This window comes from Amorphotheca resinae (genome assembly GCF_003019875.1).
Source record: "Amorphotheca resinae ATCC 22711 unplaced genomic scaffold M430scaffold_2, whole genome shotgun sequence".
Taxonomy (NCBI): Eukaryota; Fungi; Ascomycota; class Leotiomycetes; order Helotiales; family Amorphothecaceae; genus Amorphotheca; species Amorphotheca resinae.
The window spans coordinates 1015394-1032114 of NW_020194472.1; the positions used below are offsets into that span (position 1 = coordinate 1015394).

Sequence of the window (16721 nt, forward strand, 5' to 3'; positions counted from 1 at the left end):
GCGCAGAAGAACCCCCCCCTCCCTCTCTCTCTCTTAGGCCAATATATAAAAACCAGTAATCCCCCGCCTTCCCCCCCCCCCCAAAAAAACCCAAAAAACCCCCCTAATAACCAACCCCTACATCGCAAACTAATCAAGAACAAAACACACTCAAAGTCCCTTACCAAAATCCAGAATCTCATACTCCATCCCTAAGAAAGAAATTCTTTTCTTTTCATCAAAGCTATTATTATCCTGCCTCTTCCTCGTAAAAAAATCTTGGAAATAATTTCCGCTCTCTCCTTCACGGGAATACTCTCTCGGATTCTCTTACGCATGCAATAGAATAGCCGGGTGAAGTGTGTTATGGTGAAATCTGAGGGGAGACACGTCGGATTCTTGATGTCGCTGGTAAGACATAGATAGAGAAGAGATATGAAGAACAATTGGAAATAGAGAGACCTTGCAACTTTTCATTCTGGCTATTGAACAGAATTCCATTCCATGCATCAAATCATTATAACTCATTTCCAAATTACAACTGAAGGATATCTGCTTCCCCTAGAAGGCCTCGATATCAAAATACGCCGAAGTTTTCAACACCTCTATCCTTCAGGATGAACAAGACGTGAACTCCATCCCAATGAAGTGTCAATTTAACGAACCCCAAAAACATGATGTCTTCAAGAATACCTCCTCTTGCTAAAAAGACTGAGGCTTTGGATATCAGATACCATTCTCCGCCTTCTCTCGTTAACAAATGACGAGATCCACCCACAGAAATAAGCCTCCAAGGAATGGTGTCCAAATGCGGACTATAGTTTAGAAATTGACATCGCGCATTTTAACAAGGCGATCATGCCTCCCATACTTCATTGAGCCATAGCATCACACTACTGGCCCTCGACACCGCTTGGTTTTGGCTGGAGCCCCAATTTCTGCTTTTTGATCCTGGGCAAAACGCCAATCAGCACTAGGATTGCGGCGATAATTATAGCCCAAATCTTGATATCCAGAATGTTCTTGTTGTAATCGGTCTGTGTTGCTGCGATGACGGTGGCCAACATCGTGGTCAGGATGATATATCCACTGATTCGGTGCCATTTATAGATTGATTTGGCCCTGTCTACGCTACCATACAACCTGGGGGTGAAGTACTGCGTAAAACCCACCGCGGATTGAATCAACAGCAGAATATAGGTGGTCAGACCTAAGACGGCGTGCGGTGACTCGAAGTGCGGTATAGCATTTGCCCACTTGTTGTATTCGATGATGACGAGACCTGCTATGAGGAGGTCCAAAGCCAAGTTATTGGCAATGAAATGGGCAATGGTGCCTTGGCGCTTTTGAGTCGGGGTATGTGTGGGTTGCAGAATGAGGATGGATTCTGTGAGGAAAAGCAGGCCAGCTGAGTTCAGGAGGGGATGCGCGGAGAAGAAGATCAAGGGGTTGAGGAAAACGCTGGCCCAGACAGAGGCCACCAGCAAGATCAGTCCGGCTTGCGCGATGCCTGCTGTCCCTGGGTAGGGTTAGAGATTTCTCTCGAGTACTCAGTATTTGACGAACTCACCTATGATGAGGTTGGGGAAGAGAGAACGGCCATCTTGCTGTGTTGCAGCACCAGGCCGTCCGAGTAAGGGCTCATCTTCTCTTGGCTCATCTCCTCTCGACTCCTCTGCTCTTGACTCCTCTCCCTCTCGAGGATCGACGACAGGTTGTTCCGGAATACCTGTAGCAGAAGCCATAGTCTTTCAAAAGTGGTGGAATATCAGTTGTATGGAATTCGGATGATCTGGGGACACGAAGAGTGGAGAGTGATCTATAAGAGTGAGGTGACGCGGTTATTATAAAGCAACGAACCTTCTTCCCATACCTACGGTACCTAGGTACGAAGCAAGAGGCACGACCTGGACAAGCAGCAATAGGATAATAAATACCACTCCGCAGAGCCAAAGATGGACGAGTGTACTCGTACTGGAACCCTGCAATGACGCTATTACGGCTCGGTGCTCACCTGGGGATCAATGTTGTTTCCGGCCAATCACCGTGCTGGCATCGGTAAGCACAGTCTTCACCGCAGTATTCCTCTTGATTGCTGCGTGAGGCGTGCACCAATCACAAGAGGGGCAGAATCCACACCGGAATAGACAGCGGGCATGGAGTTGCTTGCAGAAAAGTGCGGAGGCTGCTCAGACTTATATCTGCGATTGCGATTGAGAAAGGTCGTCGTCGTCCTTGTAAGACAATCTCCATCCAGGTCGGTAAAATGTACCTCCGTTCCGTCCCTCCTGTACCAACCTCTCCGTCCCTCGGCGGCCGCCGCGGCCACCGAAACCGACGACAACACCCCGCTTCGGCCTGAGGCGCCAATGGTGGGGCTTATCGATGCCCTCTTCGTACTATCGTGTCTGCTGTTGTACCTAGTCTATCGGACGTCGCCGTCAGGGACGGGTATTACTCGATGAGAATTGATGAGAGCCCAAAGTGCAGATTCTTTTCTCATCTTAAAAAGGACCAAGTTCTCTCTTTGCTTTTTTTGATCCAAGATACCCTCTCTTACAACCTTTCGTACCTGCCAAGATGTCGTCTGAATCCGAATACAAGCTGGAAGATGTCCCGGCTACTCGCGTTGCCGCAGACAAGATTGATGGAACCTTTCGCTCCTCTTGCATTGGTGGGTTCTGGCTTCCCCTTTCCCTTTGAACTATATGTTGGATATCGGAATATCACTCCCATCTTTCTCTATCTGTCATCTAAATGGGGGAATTGTTCACGAGGTAGTCACGTGCACATCTTTGGACACTTCATCCTGATCGATTATGATATCTATTGCAACGGCCAGACTCTTCTATCAGCTTCTATACTAACATCATCTCCAGACCTGATCTCTTCTGCCCTTGGTGGCAAAATCCTCTCCTTCTCTGATGAGTGGTTTGCCGAAGCCTCCAACCTCTTAACTCCAACCGCACCCATCAGACAACCAGGCAAAATGGTCTATTCAGGTGCTTGGTACGATGGGTGGGAGACTCGCCGGCACAATCCTGCACCTTTCGACTACGTGGTAATCCGTCTTGGTGTGGCTTCAGGCATTGTCGAGGGCATTGAAATCGACACTGCGTTCTTCTCTGGAAACCACGCCCCTGCTATCTCCGTCGAAGGCGTCTTCAGCTCAAGTGACGATGAAGTCATTTCATGGAAAGGAGAGCGAGGTAAATGGGAGCCAATTCTCGGAATCCAGGAGTGTGGGCCCTCGCAGCGATTTGGTTGGAAGCTGGCTGTGCCAACCAAGAAGGCGTATACGCATGTCAGACTGAACATGTACCCGGACGGAGGCATTGCAAGGTTTAGATTGTTTGGACATGCTGTCCCAGTCTTCCCAGAAGATAAGGATGCAATTTTCGATCTTGCTGCCGCTCAGAATGGAGGAGTTGCGGTCTCATGTAGCGATGAGCATTTCGGTGTGATATCAAATTTGATTCTCCCAGGCCGCGGAAAGGATATGGGAGATGGGTGGGAGACCTCGAGATCTCGGGGCAAAGATCATGTGGATTGGGCTATTATTCGACTTGGTGCACCAGGAATGGTACAGAAGTTACTTGTGGATACAGCATTCTTCAGAGGAAACTTCCCACAGAAGGTGAAAGTCGAAGCCATACACTGGACAGGAGAGGGAGAACCAGCGGCGTCAGCTGACGGATGGACGGACCTTGTCGAGCCAAGCAAATGTGGACCAGATAGAGAGCACGAGTTTGACTCGTTGGTTCGGGACAAGACATTCACGCATGTGAAGCTTATCATGATTCCTGACGGAGGAGTAAAGAGGATCAGAGTCTTTGGGAAAAGGAGCATCTAAAAGGCAGTTCATGGAATAAGGCTTCGACCCGTCTAGGCAGTTAAGACTTAAAAGTCAACCAAGTAGCAACTAATCAAATAGGCTATAAAGCATTTCGATTTCTCAAAACTCTTTTGCCAGGCACTGGGGTAGCGGATCCGTAGACCCACCCGAGATTTTGACCTTCTACGTGTCTTTGCTGATTGAGAGGGCAGGGGGGAAATCCTCTGCCACCTGGCAATGGTGGAGCCAGATAACCATCTAGAGCCCTTGATGATTTGGAAACTGGTCATTGTCAAGGAAAAGGGCCCAAGGAAAATTGAGTAGTTGATGGGAGGCCGTTGTACTGTATAAATGCACAATAAGGTATTTCAATGTCGGCAGTAGGCGCACGGGCCACCTCGATATAACGGACAACCACTCGTCATTTCGAAAGTAGAGGCAGACACGACAGTCCCCTAAGAACGTCTAGATCTACTAGACCTGCAAACGCCAACCTTTTCATAATACCAGAGTGCAAATCTACAGCTCCTCGCCTCTATGACAACCTGCAGATGAGTACGGACTACATGCTTCCCCCATCATTCTGCAATGGATATCGGGGACAATGGCGGGGATATCAGCGGTTTTGGTGAGGGGGAAATAAAACCACAGCCCAGGGCATTGCCAGATGATCTACCGAAATCTCTGGATGATCGCAAGAGTGTTCCCTCTCACTATACAGCAGAGACCGAGATGTACGATGCTTGGCAAGGTGCGACAACCGACCGCGGACTCCTTTAAGGTTGGCTGACTTTGCAACAGGACAATCACAATTTCTGACGACGCCTGCCCTGGCCAAACCTCTCCAATTCACCAATTTGTCCTTGCACGACAACGAATATGTCGATGATCTCATGACACAGAAGATTGAGGATAGTGACACTCGGTTGATGGAGATGCTTGCAGCGCAAGCAGCACATCGCGATGTCACGGCCAGTGAGGACGAAGACGCAGTTGCTTCAGACAACACCCTTTCGGATGCCGACAAGAGGGATATATTGCAGAAGGCTCTCAATATGGCTGCTAGCAATGGAGACGTCGAGGGGATAGAGAGGATTTTGGGAGGAAAGGCTAAGGAATTCGTGGACATAAATGCGCCTGATGAGGAGGGTACCGTGCCGCTGATATATGCAAGTTGCTTTGTGAGTACTACTTACAAATAGGAATTGGGAACTGCTCTAACAAAGTTATTAGGGCCATGAAGCTGTGGTTACAGCCCTGCTAGATGCTGGGGCCGATGTTGACAAGCAGGACCGGAATCAATGGAGTGCTTTGATGTGGGCAATGACAAATCGGCATAAGGGCATTGCCAAATCTTTGCTGGATCATGGCGCGTCGCCAGATGTCAAATCATCTTCAGGTCGGACGGCTTTTGATTTTGTTGCCCCTGACAGTGATATCTCCGGCTATTTACATGATAGTGGGTATCATATCGGAAGCGCTGGTGTCACAGATGACTTCTATAATCCAGGATTCTCCCAAGACCGATTCGAGGAAGAGATGGCGGAGAATGAATTGAGGAGGCGTATGATGATGGAAAGCGCACGCGACCTAGAAGTCGATCTAGGGGCCGTAGGCCTTGATGATGAGCCCGAGGTAAGCTTGGTTACAGTACTCTAGGAACTACGATGCTAACTGTCTACAGTCATCAGAAGAGCTAGAAGAAGAGATGCAAGAATTTGATTGGACTAGATGTTTACACGATCAAATGTTTGTCTTCCAAGAGAACGAATTGAGTCGTATTCTTGACATTATCATTACCAATATGACGCCACAACGGTCTCCTTCTCAAAAGCCTGTTCCTGCCAACATGGTTTTCCTTAGTGCACGATACGCCCATTATCATGCCAGTCAGGATCTCCTCGCGAAGCTCCTCATTAGCGCTATGGATAAGATCAACGATGTTGTGGAAGCGCATCAATGGGACATGACGATCCTGGCGTTCTGGATGTCCAATGCTACCTTATTATTACATTACTTGAAAAAAGACGCTGGACTGTCTGTATCAACTACCGAATTCCAGCTACAACTAGCAGAGCTGATCAACGAAATTTTCATTCTCATCATCAGAGATGCTGAGAGGAGGATGGATAAGGTCTTAGACTCTGCCATGTTGGATCACGAGACAATTCCAGGCTTTGAAGATATTGCTTTTCAACATGAATGGAAGATATTCAAGAGGAAGAACCAAGTTAAGGAGGAACCACCGGAGAAGAGATTCCGACCTCCTTCCCCGAAACAAAGAGCGAAACCTTCACCACGAAATGTTACATCGCTGCTGTCCTCAACCCTTTTTGTGTTGGATCTGTACGACATTCATTCTGTCATAACCTCACAGGTCTTGGCCCAGCTGTTCTACTGGTTAGGAGCTGAGCTTTTCAACCGTATTATGTCGAACCGCAAATACCTCGCTCGGACCAAGGCTATGCAGATTCGCATGAATATCTCAGGTCTTGAAGATTGGGCGCGCACAAACAATCGGCAGCCGGAACACTATGAACATGGTTCTATGACTTCCACTGGTGAGAATACCGTTGATGCAGCACGGCGTCACCTTGCACCTGTCATTCAGCTGTTGCAATGGCTACAGTGTTTTTCGTCATTAGGAACGGATGATCTGGAAGCACTGGTCGGCACCCTGCAGCAACTAACCCGGCTTACACCACCACAATTGATTCATGCCGTGAAACATTATCGACCCGAGGTTGGGGAGAAGGGACTGCCGAAGAGTGCCATGAAGTACCTAATCAACTTGCAAAGAGAGAGCCAGCTGCGCAAGGAGCGGCAAAGAAATGCCGCTGCGTCTACAAAGCCATCGCGTGAGACTGCGCCTACGACACCGGACAAGAAGAAGACAACTAGTCAAGAGCCAGATACGCCGGACTCCAATGAGAAGTCAGTCGCGCCAAAGAACGATGATCAAGAAGAGGAAGATGATGCGCCAGAACACCTTCTCTTAGACCCTTCTCTCATGCTACCATTTTCCTTGCCCACGAGTACGGACATGCGAGTGAGCTACGGCGCTGGATTTGGAGGGGTGAACAGGGAGAGGGAACGTAAATACATACCCACGGCAAGCCCTGAAGTGCTTGCAAAACTAGACGTGGGTAGTAATGGACGGGTGAGGTCGGCATTTGAGGAGCGAGATTGGGAGAATGAGGACATTTGATAGAGAAGTACTCCTGCAGGAGGTGCAAGCGTGGCGTTGGGACTCGGGAGGCGTTCCGCAACAAATACCGTCAAAAACGCCTGGGGCTACCTATGATCTTATACCTAAGTTAGGGATCGACTCAGATAGAAGATTCAATTCTCCGACCGGAAAATGATAAGATAGGTGACCAAGCAATCGGGAGTAGAATAGCAATCCGAAAACCCTCTCTGCATGATGCACACGATACAATGATGCACCGGGTCAATACTCCGTAGGTACACAGAGTTCCAACCACCCCGTATCCGCGCATAAAAGCAATCTCGAGATGAGGAAATAATGCAACGTCCATGTACCATCGTACCCTGATCTGCAGTGTCATCGAGACCCCTTTTATTGGCAGCGCGCACCGAGGGCTTGATTGGGCGCGGGGCTGCAGAGACACAGACCTCCGAGCAGACTATAGAAAACACACACTTATATACTGCATGTTGCGTACAGATAAGTAATTAGGTACAGAATGATCATGTATTGGGTCGGTCCCAGACGAATCAGTATTGCAGACTCTCTCTCCTTCGCATTTGCAGGTCGATCGCAGCTGGCTGGCAACTGCCAACGACTGCAGGGCCAGCAGAAGAACAGCAAATCCTTCCCCCCTCTGCGCTTGGCGCTTTCCTATACAAAGACCCTCAATGTCCATCACCCCTCGATCCCCGTTCTAGTAGACAGTGTACTGTATACCTAGTATCGCTGCTTTTCCTGCCCGACAAGACGCTCATTTATCTACCGTCACCGATCATCCCCAGCGTTGACATCCAACGGTCAGGCCTAATAATAGTGCCGTCAGCGCAGATCCGCCGCATTGCTGCAGCACTGCGGTCGCAAAACGCGGTCGCGCAGTCGAACACCGTCGAGCATCTCTCGATTTCGCGGCTCTGGCTGGGTGATTGAGAGGGCAAGATAGATGGCGCCCGGCAGTCCTACGAAGTTGAGCGCAACGCCTCCGTCGCGGCGCCCAGATGACGGCATCATAGCCCTACGGTACGAAGAAGCGCTCGCTGCGAAACCACCGATTCCCGTCACCGTTGCACCGCCTCTCACGCCTCCCACGGAGATCCACCCTGCGCTTCGCAGGCCTACCAGCGGCTTCGAGGACAAGGATAACACGAAAAGAGATTCTGGTCTTGCGCCCACGACATCCTTGAAGGCGCGAGAGGGCTCGATCAACACAATTGAAAAGCATGCGTCAATTGCCTCCTCCATCCATTCCAATCGTTCGCTCACGAAGGTCCCGAGTGCGCCCCAGACGCCAACACGGGAGCCAGCACAAGCGCCAACAACGCCGAAGCAGAGAAATAGTGGCAGTGGCAGTCGCAGTTCCGACAGTCTGCGCAGGTGGAGAATACCTGGCTCGAGGAAGAGCAGCAATCCTGGGACGCCTACGAAGAGGTTGACATCTGTTTCGACAGAGGACTTCTCTCCAATTACGACCCCTATACCGACTGATAGCTTGCTGGATGACAACTTCCTCGACAATATGTCGTTCTCGAAAAGGGGAAGCATGATGCTCGGCGGGAAGAAGGCAGTCAACGAACAGGCGCGTACCAATGGCAAGATAAGGTGAGCTTCATGAGCGCTTTCCCATGGGATAAATTACTGACGTACTCTAGACAACCCAGCTTCTCTCTACTAGTTTCGCCATCGCCAAAGCTACTTTCAGACGACCTCGAGATGGAATCCCAAAAGGTCAGATCGATGTATGAGACGGGGGAAGAATTTGACTGGCATAATGGAAGAACCACAGCAATGGAAACCCGGTCCGATACCGAGGGACAGGGTGTACTGGAGAAGGAGTCTGGGACGTGAGTTTTACCCGTGGTCGCAATTTTCAAGCCCTCTTTTCTGACTTATCTAGGATGAATGGGTTTCTTAGCCCGAATAATTTGTCGCAAAGGCCAGAGAGCGCATCATCTACCAAGAGTGAAGGAGCAATCAAGAGGCCGCACGAGTTAGCTGGAGGTATTGAGGACTGGGAGGATGTCAGTGGCCAGGATGTTGATAGATATGGCTTCATCAACCTGCAGAGAAGCGCTTCAAGATCGGGAACCCCCGAACCAAGACCCCCGCAGCGGGTTTCCACTGTACTGCAGCTCGCATCAGAGACCCCTCGAAGAAAGCGAACGTTTGGCCGCTCTGCCTCGACTGCAACCTCTCTCAAGGCTCCTTTTAAGTCACCTCCCAGTCGGAAAATGGCCGGGTCCCTCAAGACCTCCGCATCAACTGCTTCACAGCGGAGCAATCACTTGCATATGCGAGCAGCTGTGAATCATTTGCCTGGTAACAGGGACAAGCGATGGATGGATGAAGCCGGGGATATGCTGACCCTACCTCCTGGTCTGGCAGACATTGCCGAAGACGAGGAGGGTGGAAAGGCTGCTGAATCTCTCAAGAAGAGGGAGTGGGAGCGCACAGAAAAGTGGCGGAAAATGGCGAAGGTTGTAAAAACTGGGAACAACGGAGAGGGTATGGAGTTTGAATTCGATACAAAAAACCCAAAGTTGATCGAGCGAACCTGGAAAGGAATCCCTGATAGATGGCGTGCTGCTGCATGGCACTCTTTCTTGAGCACTTCTGCGAAGAAGAGGGAGAATAGTGCAACGGACGAGCAGATTGTCGATGCTTTCCACAGGCTACAACATCAGAGCTCCGCAGACGATGTTCAAATTGATATTGATGTTCCCAGAACTATCAACAGCCATATCATGTTCAGACGGCGATACCGAGGCGGCCAGCGACTCCTGTTCAGAGTTCTTCATGCTCTGTCTTTATACTTCCCTAGCACTGGCTACGTGCAAGGGATGGCATCACTAGCAGCTACTCTCCTGTGTTATTATGATGAGGAGAAGACGTTCATCATGTTGGTCCGAATGTGGACATTGCGTGGCCTCGACAAACTCTACGAATCAGGATTTGGGGGATTAATGGCAGCGCTGGATGAATTTCAGACCCAGTGGCTAGATGGAAGCGAAGTAGCGAAGAAACTGGTAGGTCTTCAATACTCCCATTACGTTGTTGATTTCGACTGACAATTTTTTAGGCTGAGCTCAATATTGAACCCACTGCTTATGGCACCAGGTGGTACCTGACTTTATTCAACTATTCGATCCCCTTTCCAGCCCAACTCCGGGTCTGGGATGTATTCATGCTCCTTGGCGACTCCGACCTGACCATCCAGCCCAGCAAGGAACGTCCTTTTGCTGGAGGTCTTGATGTCCTCCATGCTACTAGTGCAGCGTTGATTGATGGGACGAGAGAGATTCTTCTTGATAGCGATTTCGAGAATGCCATGAAGGTCCTCACAAGCTGGATTCCTGTAAAGGATGAGGAGTTGTTGATGAGGGTCACTAAAGCGGAGTGGAAGCTCCACAGGGGCAAAAAGAAGAACTGAATGCTTGATCAAATATCTTGCGGTTCTTGGAGGCTCGTGAATACGCGTCTTCTCCAACAGAACCTCTTCTCGTCAGACGCAGCGAGATTTAACGCACTTGAAACGTTGGGGGAGTTTTTTTTTGGTTTCACGGTGGCAAGCGCTGAACTTTACTTCACACGAGCTCGCCATCCTTTGGATGCATATTTATTCTGTACTTTTCTGCGGCAGGACATTAGGTGGAAGGTGTGATTTTTGCTTTGAGCCTCGCAAGGTTTTTTTTTGTGTTTGCTTTACATTGCACTATACCAAAACGCGTTCTACGAGATCAAGATTCCTAGTTATTGCGGAGGACTTTTATGTATTGATAATATATTTCTTCACACTAGCAGAGAGCATGAGGATATAAAAGGGGGTAATCGCTCGGGACGCAGTTCATTCTTCCACGGATGCATATTGAGGAGGATCAAGAAGATGTAGGAAGAATGGGATAATTCTACGAGATACCAAAAATTCGCAAGGATGGGTTTGCAGGAGAGAGATTTGCACAACAAGAGGGGAGGTTACGTGATGATAGGGGGGGGCGGATATGTCATACTTGTATGAGAAGCTTCAAGATATGACGGCGTGCTGGCTGTATGTATATATACGATATATATAATATAGAAGCTCCTTCCTTCATTGATCGCCTCAAGGTCAGGTCAAGGTCCGGATCAGGGAGAAATAGGGGGGGGGCGCGGAGACGGAATCCTCAAGCAACGAGCTTCCTTCCCATGCTGTTTCCGATCTCTGGACAGACAATTGAAAAATATGATATATGATAGATATATCTGAAGTAAAATGATCTTACTTCTCATTCAGGTTTGGTTCTAGATGAGAGAGCTATGTATGGGTCAGGAGTCAGGGGGAACTTTGAATAGATTTCATTCATACCTTGTACGGGAGAGGAGGAAGGAGAGGCAAATAAATAGCGCGCTGCTGCATGCAGCTCATGACATCCATCCTCCCGCCCTTCCATACCTAGGTACCTACCCACGGGGCTTCTTTTTCCATCCTCGCGCTCCGCTCACAGCCCTGAGAATCTTCTTCTTCTTCTTTTTCTTTTTCAAGACCCCATGCTGCACGGAACCCGCGTCGTCCTTCGCGCGCCCCAGAAGATAAGAATAGCTACTTACATGCATACCTAAGGTATGGTTTTTGCCCCCTTCCCCCCTTTTTGGCACCACTGCCGAGTTACGACTCGCGATCGAATAGCTCTCAGCTGAAAAGGTCTTTAGCCAGCCAGCTAGCTAGCCAGAAGGACGGACGAGCAGGCTGGCAGGCTGGCTGTATGTAGAAAAAACACCAATGCGTTGCAGATTACTATTGGAATCCTGGTGCGGACGGAACGTGCAGTGCGCCGGCCGGAGGAGGAGGAGGAGGACACGGATCTAGGTAACTTAGGTACTTACTTGCGTTTCGGTATTGCCGTGGGTATAGGTACATATATGATATGATTTATATTATTTTTCTGCTTATTCCTTCGTCCGCGCAGGAGGGGAGTTATTTAGTTGCATGAATTTTGGATACATGATAGATAGTTGGAATGGATAAAATGATTGATTGATTGGGTTGGAAAAAAGAAAGAAAAGAAAAGGAAAGAAAAAAAAAGGGAAAAAATCTCTAGAACAAGCATCTTGCATATAGCCCTCTCGCTCAAGTCCGTGTTGTTTCTTTTCTACACCCCTAAATAGGACAGCACTGCGCTGCTTGGAATCACTCCGATTGGATGTTGACAAGGCAAGGCTGGGGTACAGTACATTACTTTACTTCTTCCTAGAGGGATTGTTTTTCCTCTTCTTTGCAAAGGCGCAGGAGGAGGCGCTGAGGAGCTGAGGATTAGGACCGAGCGGTCGAGATGTGATCCTGTGGACAGACAGTGTTAATGCAAGAGCTTCGATGATGTTCCTATTCTTATTTACTACTCGGTATTTACTACTCGGTGTTGGATTAGTCTTGTGAGCGGTAGTTTTGCCCAAGAAAGAACCGTTGTAAGACCTTCTCAGTACGAAGGTAGTCCAACTTCTTCTCTCCCTGTCAACTGCATCGCAAACATTGCCCCCTCTGCCTATTCGTCGGCGCAAGGGATATGGATATCCGACCGTGGCGGCGCGGCCATGGCAACGACAAGGTTGGCTTGCGAGTTCCAGCGGCATGGCATGGCTGGACACAGATGACCTGTCTGATCTGTGATCCCGATCGCCGCGTCCTCAGATCGCCCCCCTCCAACGAGACATCCCAGCTCCCGGAAATCCGGTCCTGCGAGTGAGAGAGCGGATTCCGTCGCCGTCTGCGCTGGGTAAGATGCGATTCGCCCGCGCACACCTCCCATCCTGGATCCTGGGTGCTATCATGTATGAAAGTGCCGTTGTTGGACGGCCCGTACAGTAGTTAGGGAGCTGGCAACCGCTGATGGCTGATAGGTACGCGGTGTCCGAGAACTTAGACGGCACGTGATGACTTTGGATCCCTATGCATGCACACCATCCCAGCTGATGGTGTCGCTCTGTTCATTGGGTCTCTGGACCTTGCATTCTTACATTCTTGCTCGGACAAGCCACTGCAGATCCGTTTTGAAACGACAACCGCCGCTCTCAGGATTCGCCCCCCGCCGTGCTACTGTTCAACTCTGTGGATGCGGTACGTGACTGACCCCTTCATTCTCCTGGGAATTGAGAGGTCGATGCTGATCTGCGAGGAGTCACAAAGCAAGTGTCTCTCCGGAACTGACACGTACTTGCCGCAATTGACGGTCCTTTGCCACGGCATTCCTTGGAGGTTGGGACGTCCCTTGGGTTGCTTACCTTGATGTATGATGATTGAGACCTTCCCGACTCATCCGGACATTTGGGGGAGGCTTGACTTTGGTTATCTTGATATACTCTGCAACTATGCGCCAGGTGATTGATATCTTTGCGGGGAGTAACTGGGCGGCTGTTGGACACTGAGGCTGTGAGGAGATGTGAAAGGATTCTGTAACATGAAGCGCCCAATTCAGCTAAGAAGAAGCCCCATCTTGGAAAAGGCAAGGCCCCCGAAATTGCTGCTTTGGGGACCCTTGAGTCCTGCAAGCCTCCGTGTCATTCGAGTGCCCATGTCACAGCATGGCACGGCCGGGTTACGGGGCGGGTTACGGACGGGTTACGGACAAGGCTCTGGGTGAGCCGTGTTGACTGACCATCGAGGATCGGTACACTGAGTGTCCTACAACTACTACTTATCACCTTATCATGTCCATGATGCCAGGGTGACATTGACTTATACCCACGTGTACGGAGTATGAGCTACTTACTAAGGAACCCAGAATGGCCATGATTGTCAAGGTGACAAGGTCCTGGAAGCCTCAACAAGCAAAGCCCGGAATCAAGTTTGGGGGAGAGAGCGGAGGTTGTCGAGGTGTCCGCGCGATGGTTTAATCAACTATTTGGCCTTGTGCAAGAATCATATGTTCAACCGCGTTACTATGGAAAGCATTCAACTCTATCTGGTTTCTCTAGACTTAGCTCAGGGTCTATATAAGTCTCCATTTTGTGCAATGTTCTTGTTACTCTACGCGGACTCCGCGAGGCTGAAAAAGAAAGTACGGAGTACATGCAGAGGCAGAGAGAGAGAGGATGCTTGCAACTGCGATACATCATCATACACCGCTCTCTCCGACTTGCACCCTTAACCATGCAACTCGTACATCCGTACCAACTCTTAGTTCTACGTATTCATCAGCTACGTCCTACGGTACTGCCAGAACCATCTCGAATCCCCGATGCAGGATCTGGGACCGGCATGCGGCGTCGCGCTGGGTAATAGGTCCTTTCATTTCGCAACTTCAGCATCGAAACGGCTCACGACCGACTATTATTCCCGGATTACGGGAGTTTAATGTAATATGGCGATTAGCTCTCTCTGGGATCTTTGGGGAGGGAGGAGAGGGGGGTTGCGCAACGGCGTTACATTACTCGGCTCTCCTCGCGAGCGGCACGATCAACAAGCTCCAATGCCAATTACCATCCATGTCAATCAATGCCCAAAGCTCCCTTGTGAACGCACTTCTGGAGTCTGCAAGGCCGTGCTTACGGGATGGGCCAGATGCAGAGAGGCAGCGACTCGACGGTTTCAAAGATCCCGCTAGACTCTTCGGGGGCTCCCAAGGGCCAAAGCCTCAAGGGCCAAGAGGCCAAGATTCCCAAGGATGGTTGAGGCGTAAGCCACATCACGCTCAGTTCATCGCAGATTACACACAAACGTCCGTCGACTCGTTACTTGCTAAACGGCTACACCAACACACAAACCAGATCATGATCATGAAGGCCGATTGCTGACCTGCGAATGAGAGCGAACTGTCCAACGCAACAATGTCGTGGCCATCTCTTGTCCGAGAGACATAGCTGAGATGCACATGGAGTTGTCGACAAGTCACGGAGCACAGTCCATGCTTTATCTCCCTTGCTCTCCGTACTGTGTTGCAGTCTACATGCTACGGAGTACAGCTCTGCCTCTCACAAGCTCACAACAATCCTCCGGAGACCCACGGTTTCTTAGTCAGCCCCGTTGAACCGTCGCGGCTTGAGATTCGAGAAGCTTATTCCCCTGTTGGCTGCCAGGTGCATGGATGAGGGATAGACGGGGTCACGGAGCATGGCACATTGCACACGACTATTCTCCAAAGAGCCCAGGACCAGACGAAGCAACCAGGGCCCCCTTCACTAATCTTCCCAGGTCGAGATTCGAGACGCGCCTCCACTCTGAAATTTTCTCATGTTGTTCTGGAGAATTTTAACGAGAGCGGGTCGGCTGTGTTTTAGAATCCTCGACTGATTGATTACTTGAAGATCGCCTGGTGTTTCATTGGCTTGCGGTTTCGTTTCTTGACGAGTCGACAACCCCATCACCATTGGGCCGTTTCACTGGCCCTTGCCCCCGGACATGCGTACCAGACTCCAGAGACAGCTACTCCCTACCGGAGGACTAACTTCTTGCTTCTAAGTTCTAAGCCACCTCAGTTAAGGACTGAGTAGTGGAGCGGGACCTGCAAGTGTCACGACAGTGACAAGTAGTTACAGCGCCAATCCCTTCACTGATCCTCGCAGTCTCTTGATTAGCCTGCTTTGGAAGCCAAACTAGAAGCCCTGGAAGTCCAAAGCTTCTTCGCCGACAAGCCGCAAGGTTAGTGCCCACTCCTCTTGTGAGCTCTTGTATGGACCCGGACAGCTTTACCTACCCCTCACTGTGGTATCACGACCCAGGTCTTCCCAGAAGCAGAGGCAGAGGCAGAGGCAGAGGCAGAGGCTGAAGAAGAAGAACCGTACAGCTTCCTATTTGAAGCTGCCCTCTCACAGGCCACCGGCCATTGCCCGCTGTTGGCAGCTGGTCAAGCCACATCTCTGTGCCCCCGACTGTCGTCCACCTGCGCTTCTCCTCTCGTCTCGTTCTAGCCCCATGCCCCGTCACAAGAGAATTGCAGGCGCACAGTAACCCACCCTGAACTACTTACAACACTTGTCTATCTTCAGCCCCTCCAAAGCCCCAGCCCCAGCTTCGGGCCCCAGAAGTTAGAATCTACTCTACGCCTAGTTTCCCATCAACCATGCGTACCACAACGCCGTTCTGTCCGCGTCCCGCTTCCCATGGCGAACCGGCTCGAGCATCTTCATCCTCACAACGCACTACTCTCTAGCCACTTGCCACTTGCATTTCGGATAAGACCCGCATTTAATCTTTGTCCTTCACCAGGAGCCAGGACCCAGTAGTAGTAAGTACTATAGTTAGTCGGCCGTACCTTACCTTGCCTACCTAGGCGTCGAGACCCCAAGCCGGGTTAAGGAACAGACATCCCGTCGTCCTCTCTACACTCTCCAGACTGGAACACAACGAGCTGGTCTTGAGGGTAAAGCTCGGAAATCCTCACCTCATCAAGACCCTCTCCGGAGAAGCTTCGAGTTGGACAGATATACTTGTATGCCTGGCACCTGTAATATCAGCCATCCGGTCCCTGCTCCCCTCCACTCTCCCATGCAACGTATAGAGCATCTCGACCTTCTGGGACTTGTTTACTCGCTTTCCTCCTCAGCCTCCCGATCTGCTGGACGATTAGTGGTCCATTCTTTCTGCTCATGCTGACGCCGCCGCCTCCTTCTTATTCCGTCAGGACTTGTCGATCCTAACGTTCTATTCGGTCACTTTCCCAACCTTATTATCATAACTTCATACACGCCACCGTCCTTCCCTAGGAGATCGTCCCTGCAGTCAGGCATCTTGTC

General features: G+C 50.2%; 6 protein-coding genes across 6 annotated transcripts; 4 read left to right on the top strand and 2 right to left on the bottom strand.

The window, feature by feature from the left end:
• Positions 1-872: 872 nt before the first annotated feature.
• On the bottom strand, positions 873-1724 carry M430DRAFT_96258 (hypothetical protein; the record flags this gene model as incomplete). The annotated part of the gene is made up of 2 exons (XM_024869944.1): positions 873-1498; positions 1550-1724. 2 exons carry the CDS (start codon positions 1722-1724, stop codon positions 873-875), a joined length of 801 nt encoding a protein of 266 aa, XP_024723921.1.
• An 835-nt stretch (positions 1725-2559) lies between these two features.
• M430DRAFT_25138 (hypothetical protein) lies at positions 2560-3832 on the top strand (the record flags this gene model as incomplete). The annotated part of the gene is made up of 2 exons (XM_024865195.1): positions 2560-2653; positions 2859-3832. 2 exons carry the CDS (start codon positions 2560-2562, stop codon positions 3830-3832), a joined length of 1068 nt encoding a protein of 355 aa, XP_024723922.1.
• Positions 3833-4259: 427 nt separating this feature from the next.
• Positions 4260-7237, top strand: M430DRAFT_133670 (hypothetical protein). Its single transcript, XM_024862308.1, has 4 exons — positions 4260-4565; positions 4616-4995; positions 5048-5449; positions 5499-7237. The coding sequence occupies exons 1-4, from the start codon at positions 4403-4405 to the stop codon at positions 7020-7022; spliced, it is 2469 nt and encodes an 822-aa protein (XP_024723923.1). The 5' UTR covers positions 4260-4402; the 3' UTR covers positions 7023-7237.
• A 153-nt stretch (positions 7238-7390) lies between these two features.
• M430DRAFT_200808 (hypothetical protein) lies at positions 7391-7833 on the bottom strand. Its single transcript, XM_024864211.1, has one exon. It carries the CDS (start codon positions 7699-7701, stop codon positions 7462-7464), a length of 240 nt encoding a protein of 79 aa, XP_024723924.1. The 5' UTR covers positions 7702-7833; the 3' UTR covers positions 7391-7461.
• A 132-nt stretch (positions 7834-7965) lies between these two features.
• On the top strand, positions 7966-10449 carry M430DRAFT_47804 (hypothetical protein; the record flags this gene model as incomplete). Its single annotated transcript, XM_024867954.1, has 4 exons — positions 7966-8621; positions 8672-8863; positions 8917-10045; positions 10099-10449. The coding sequence occupies 4 exons, from the start codon at positions 7966-7968 to the stop codon at positions 10447-10449; spliced, it is 2328 nt and encodes a 775-aa protein (XP_024723925.1).
• An 89-nt stretch (positions 10450-10538) lies between these two features.
• Positions 10539-10929, top strand: M430DRAFT_200810 (hypothetical protein). Its single transcript, XM_024864212.1, has one exon. It carries the CDS (start codon positions 10628-10630, stop codon positions 10835-10837), a length of 210 nt encoding a protein of 69 aa, XP_024723926.1. The 5' UTR covers positions 10539-10627; the 3' UTR covers positions 10838-10929.
• Positions 10930-16721: the final 5792 nt, after the last annotated feature.

Coding starts and splice junctions, on each gene's coding strand:
- M430DRAFT_200808 (XM_024864211.1), bottom strand. CDS start 7,701: ATGGACATTGAGGGTCTTTGTATAGGAAAGCGCCAAGCGCAGAGGGGG.
- M430DRAFT_133670 (XM_024862308.1), top strand. CDS start 4,403: ATGGATATCGGGGACAATGGCGGGGATATCAGCGGTTTTGGTGAGGGG. Junction 4,566..4,615: donor GATGTACGATGCTTGGCAAG/GTGCGACAACCG, acceptor ACTTTGCAACAG/GACAATCACAATTTCTGACG. Junction 4,996..5,047: donor TGATATATGCAAGTTGCTTT/GTGAGTACTACT, acceptor CAAAGTTATTAG/GGCCATGAAGCTGTGGTTAC.
- M430DRAFT_200810 (XM_024864212.1), top strand. CDS start 10,628: ATGCATATTTATTCTGTACTTTTCTGCGGCAGGACATTAGGTGGAAGG.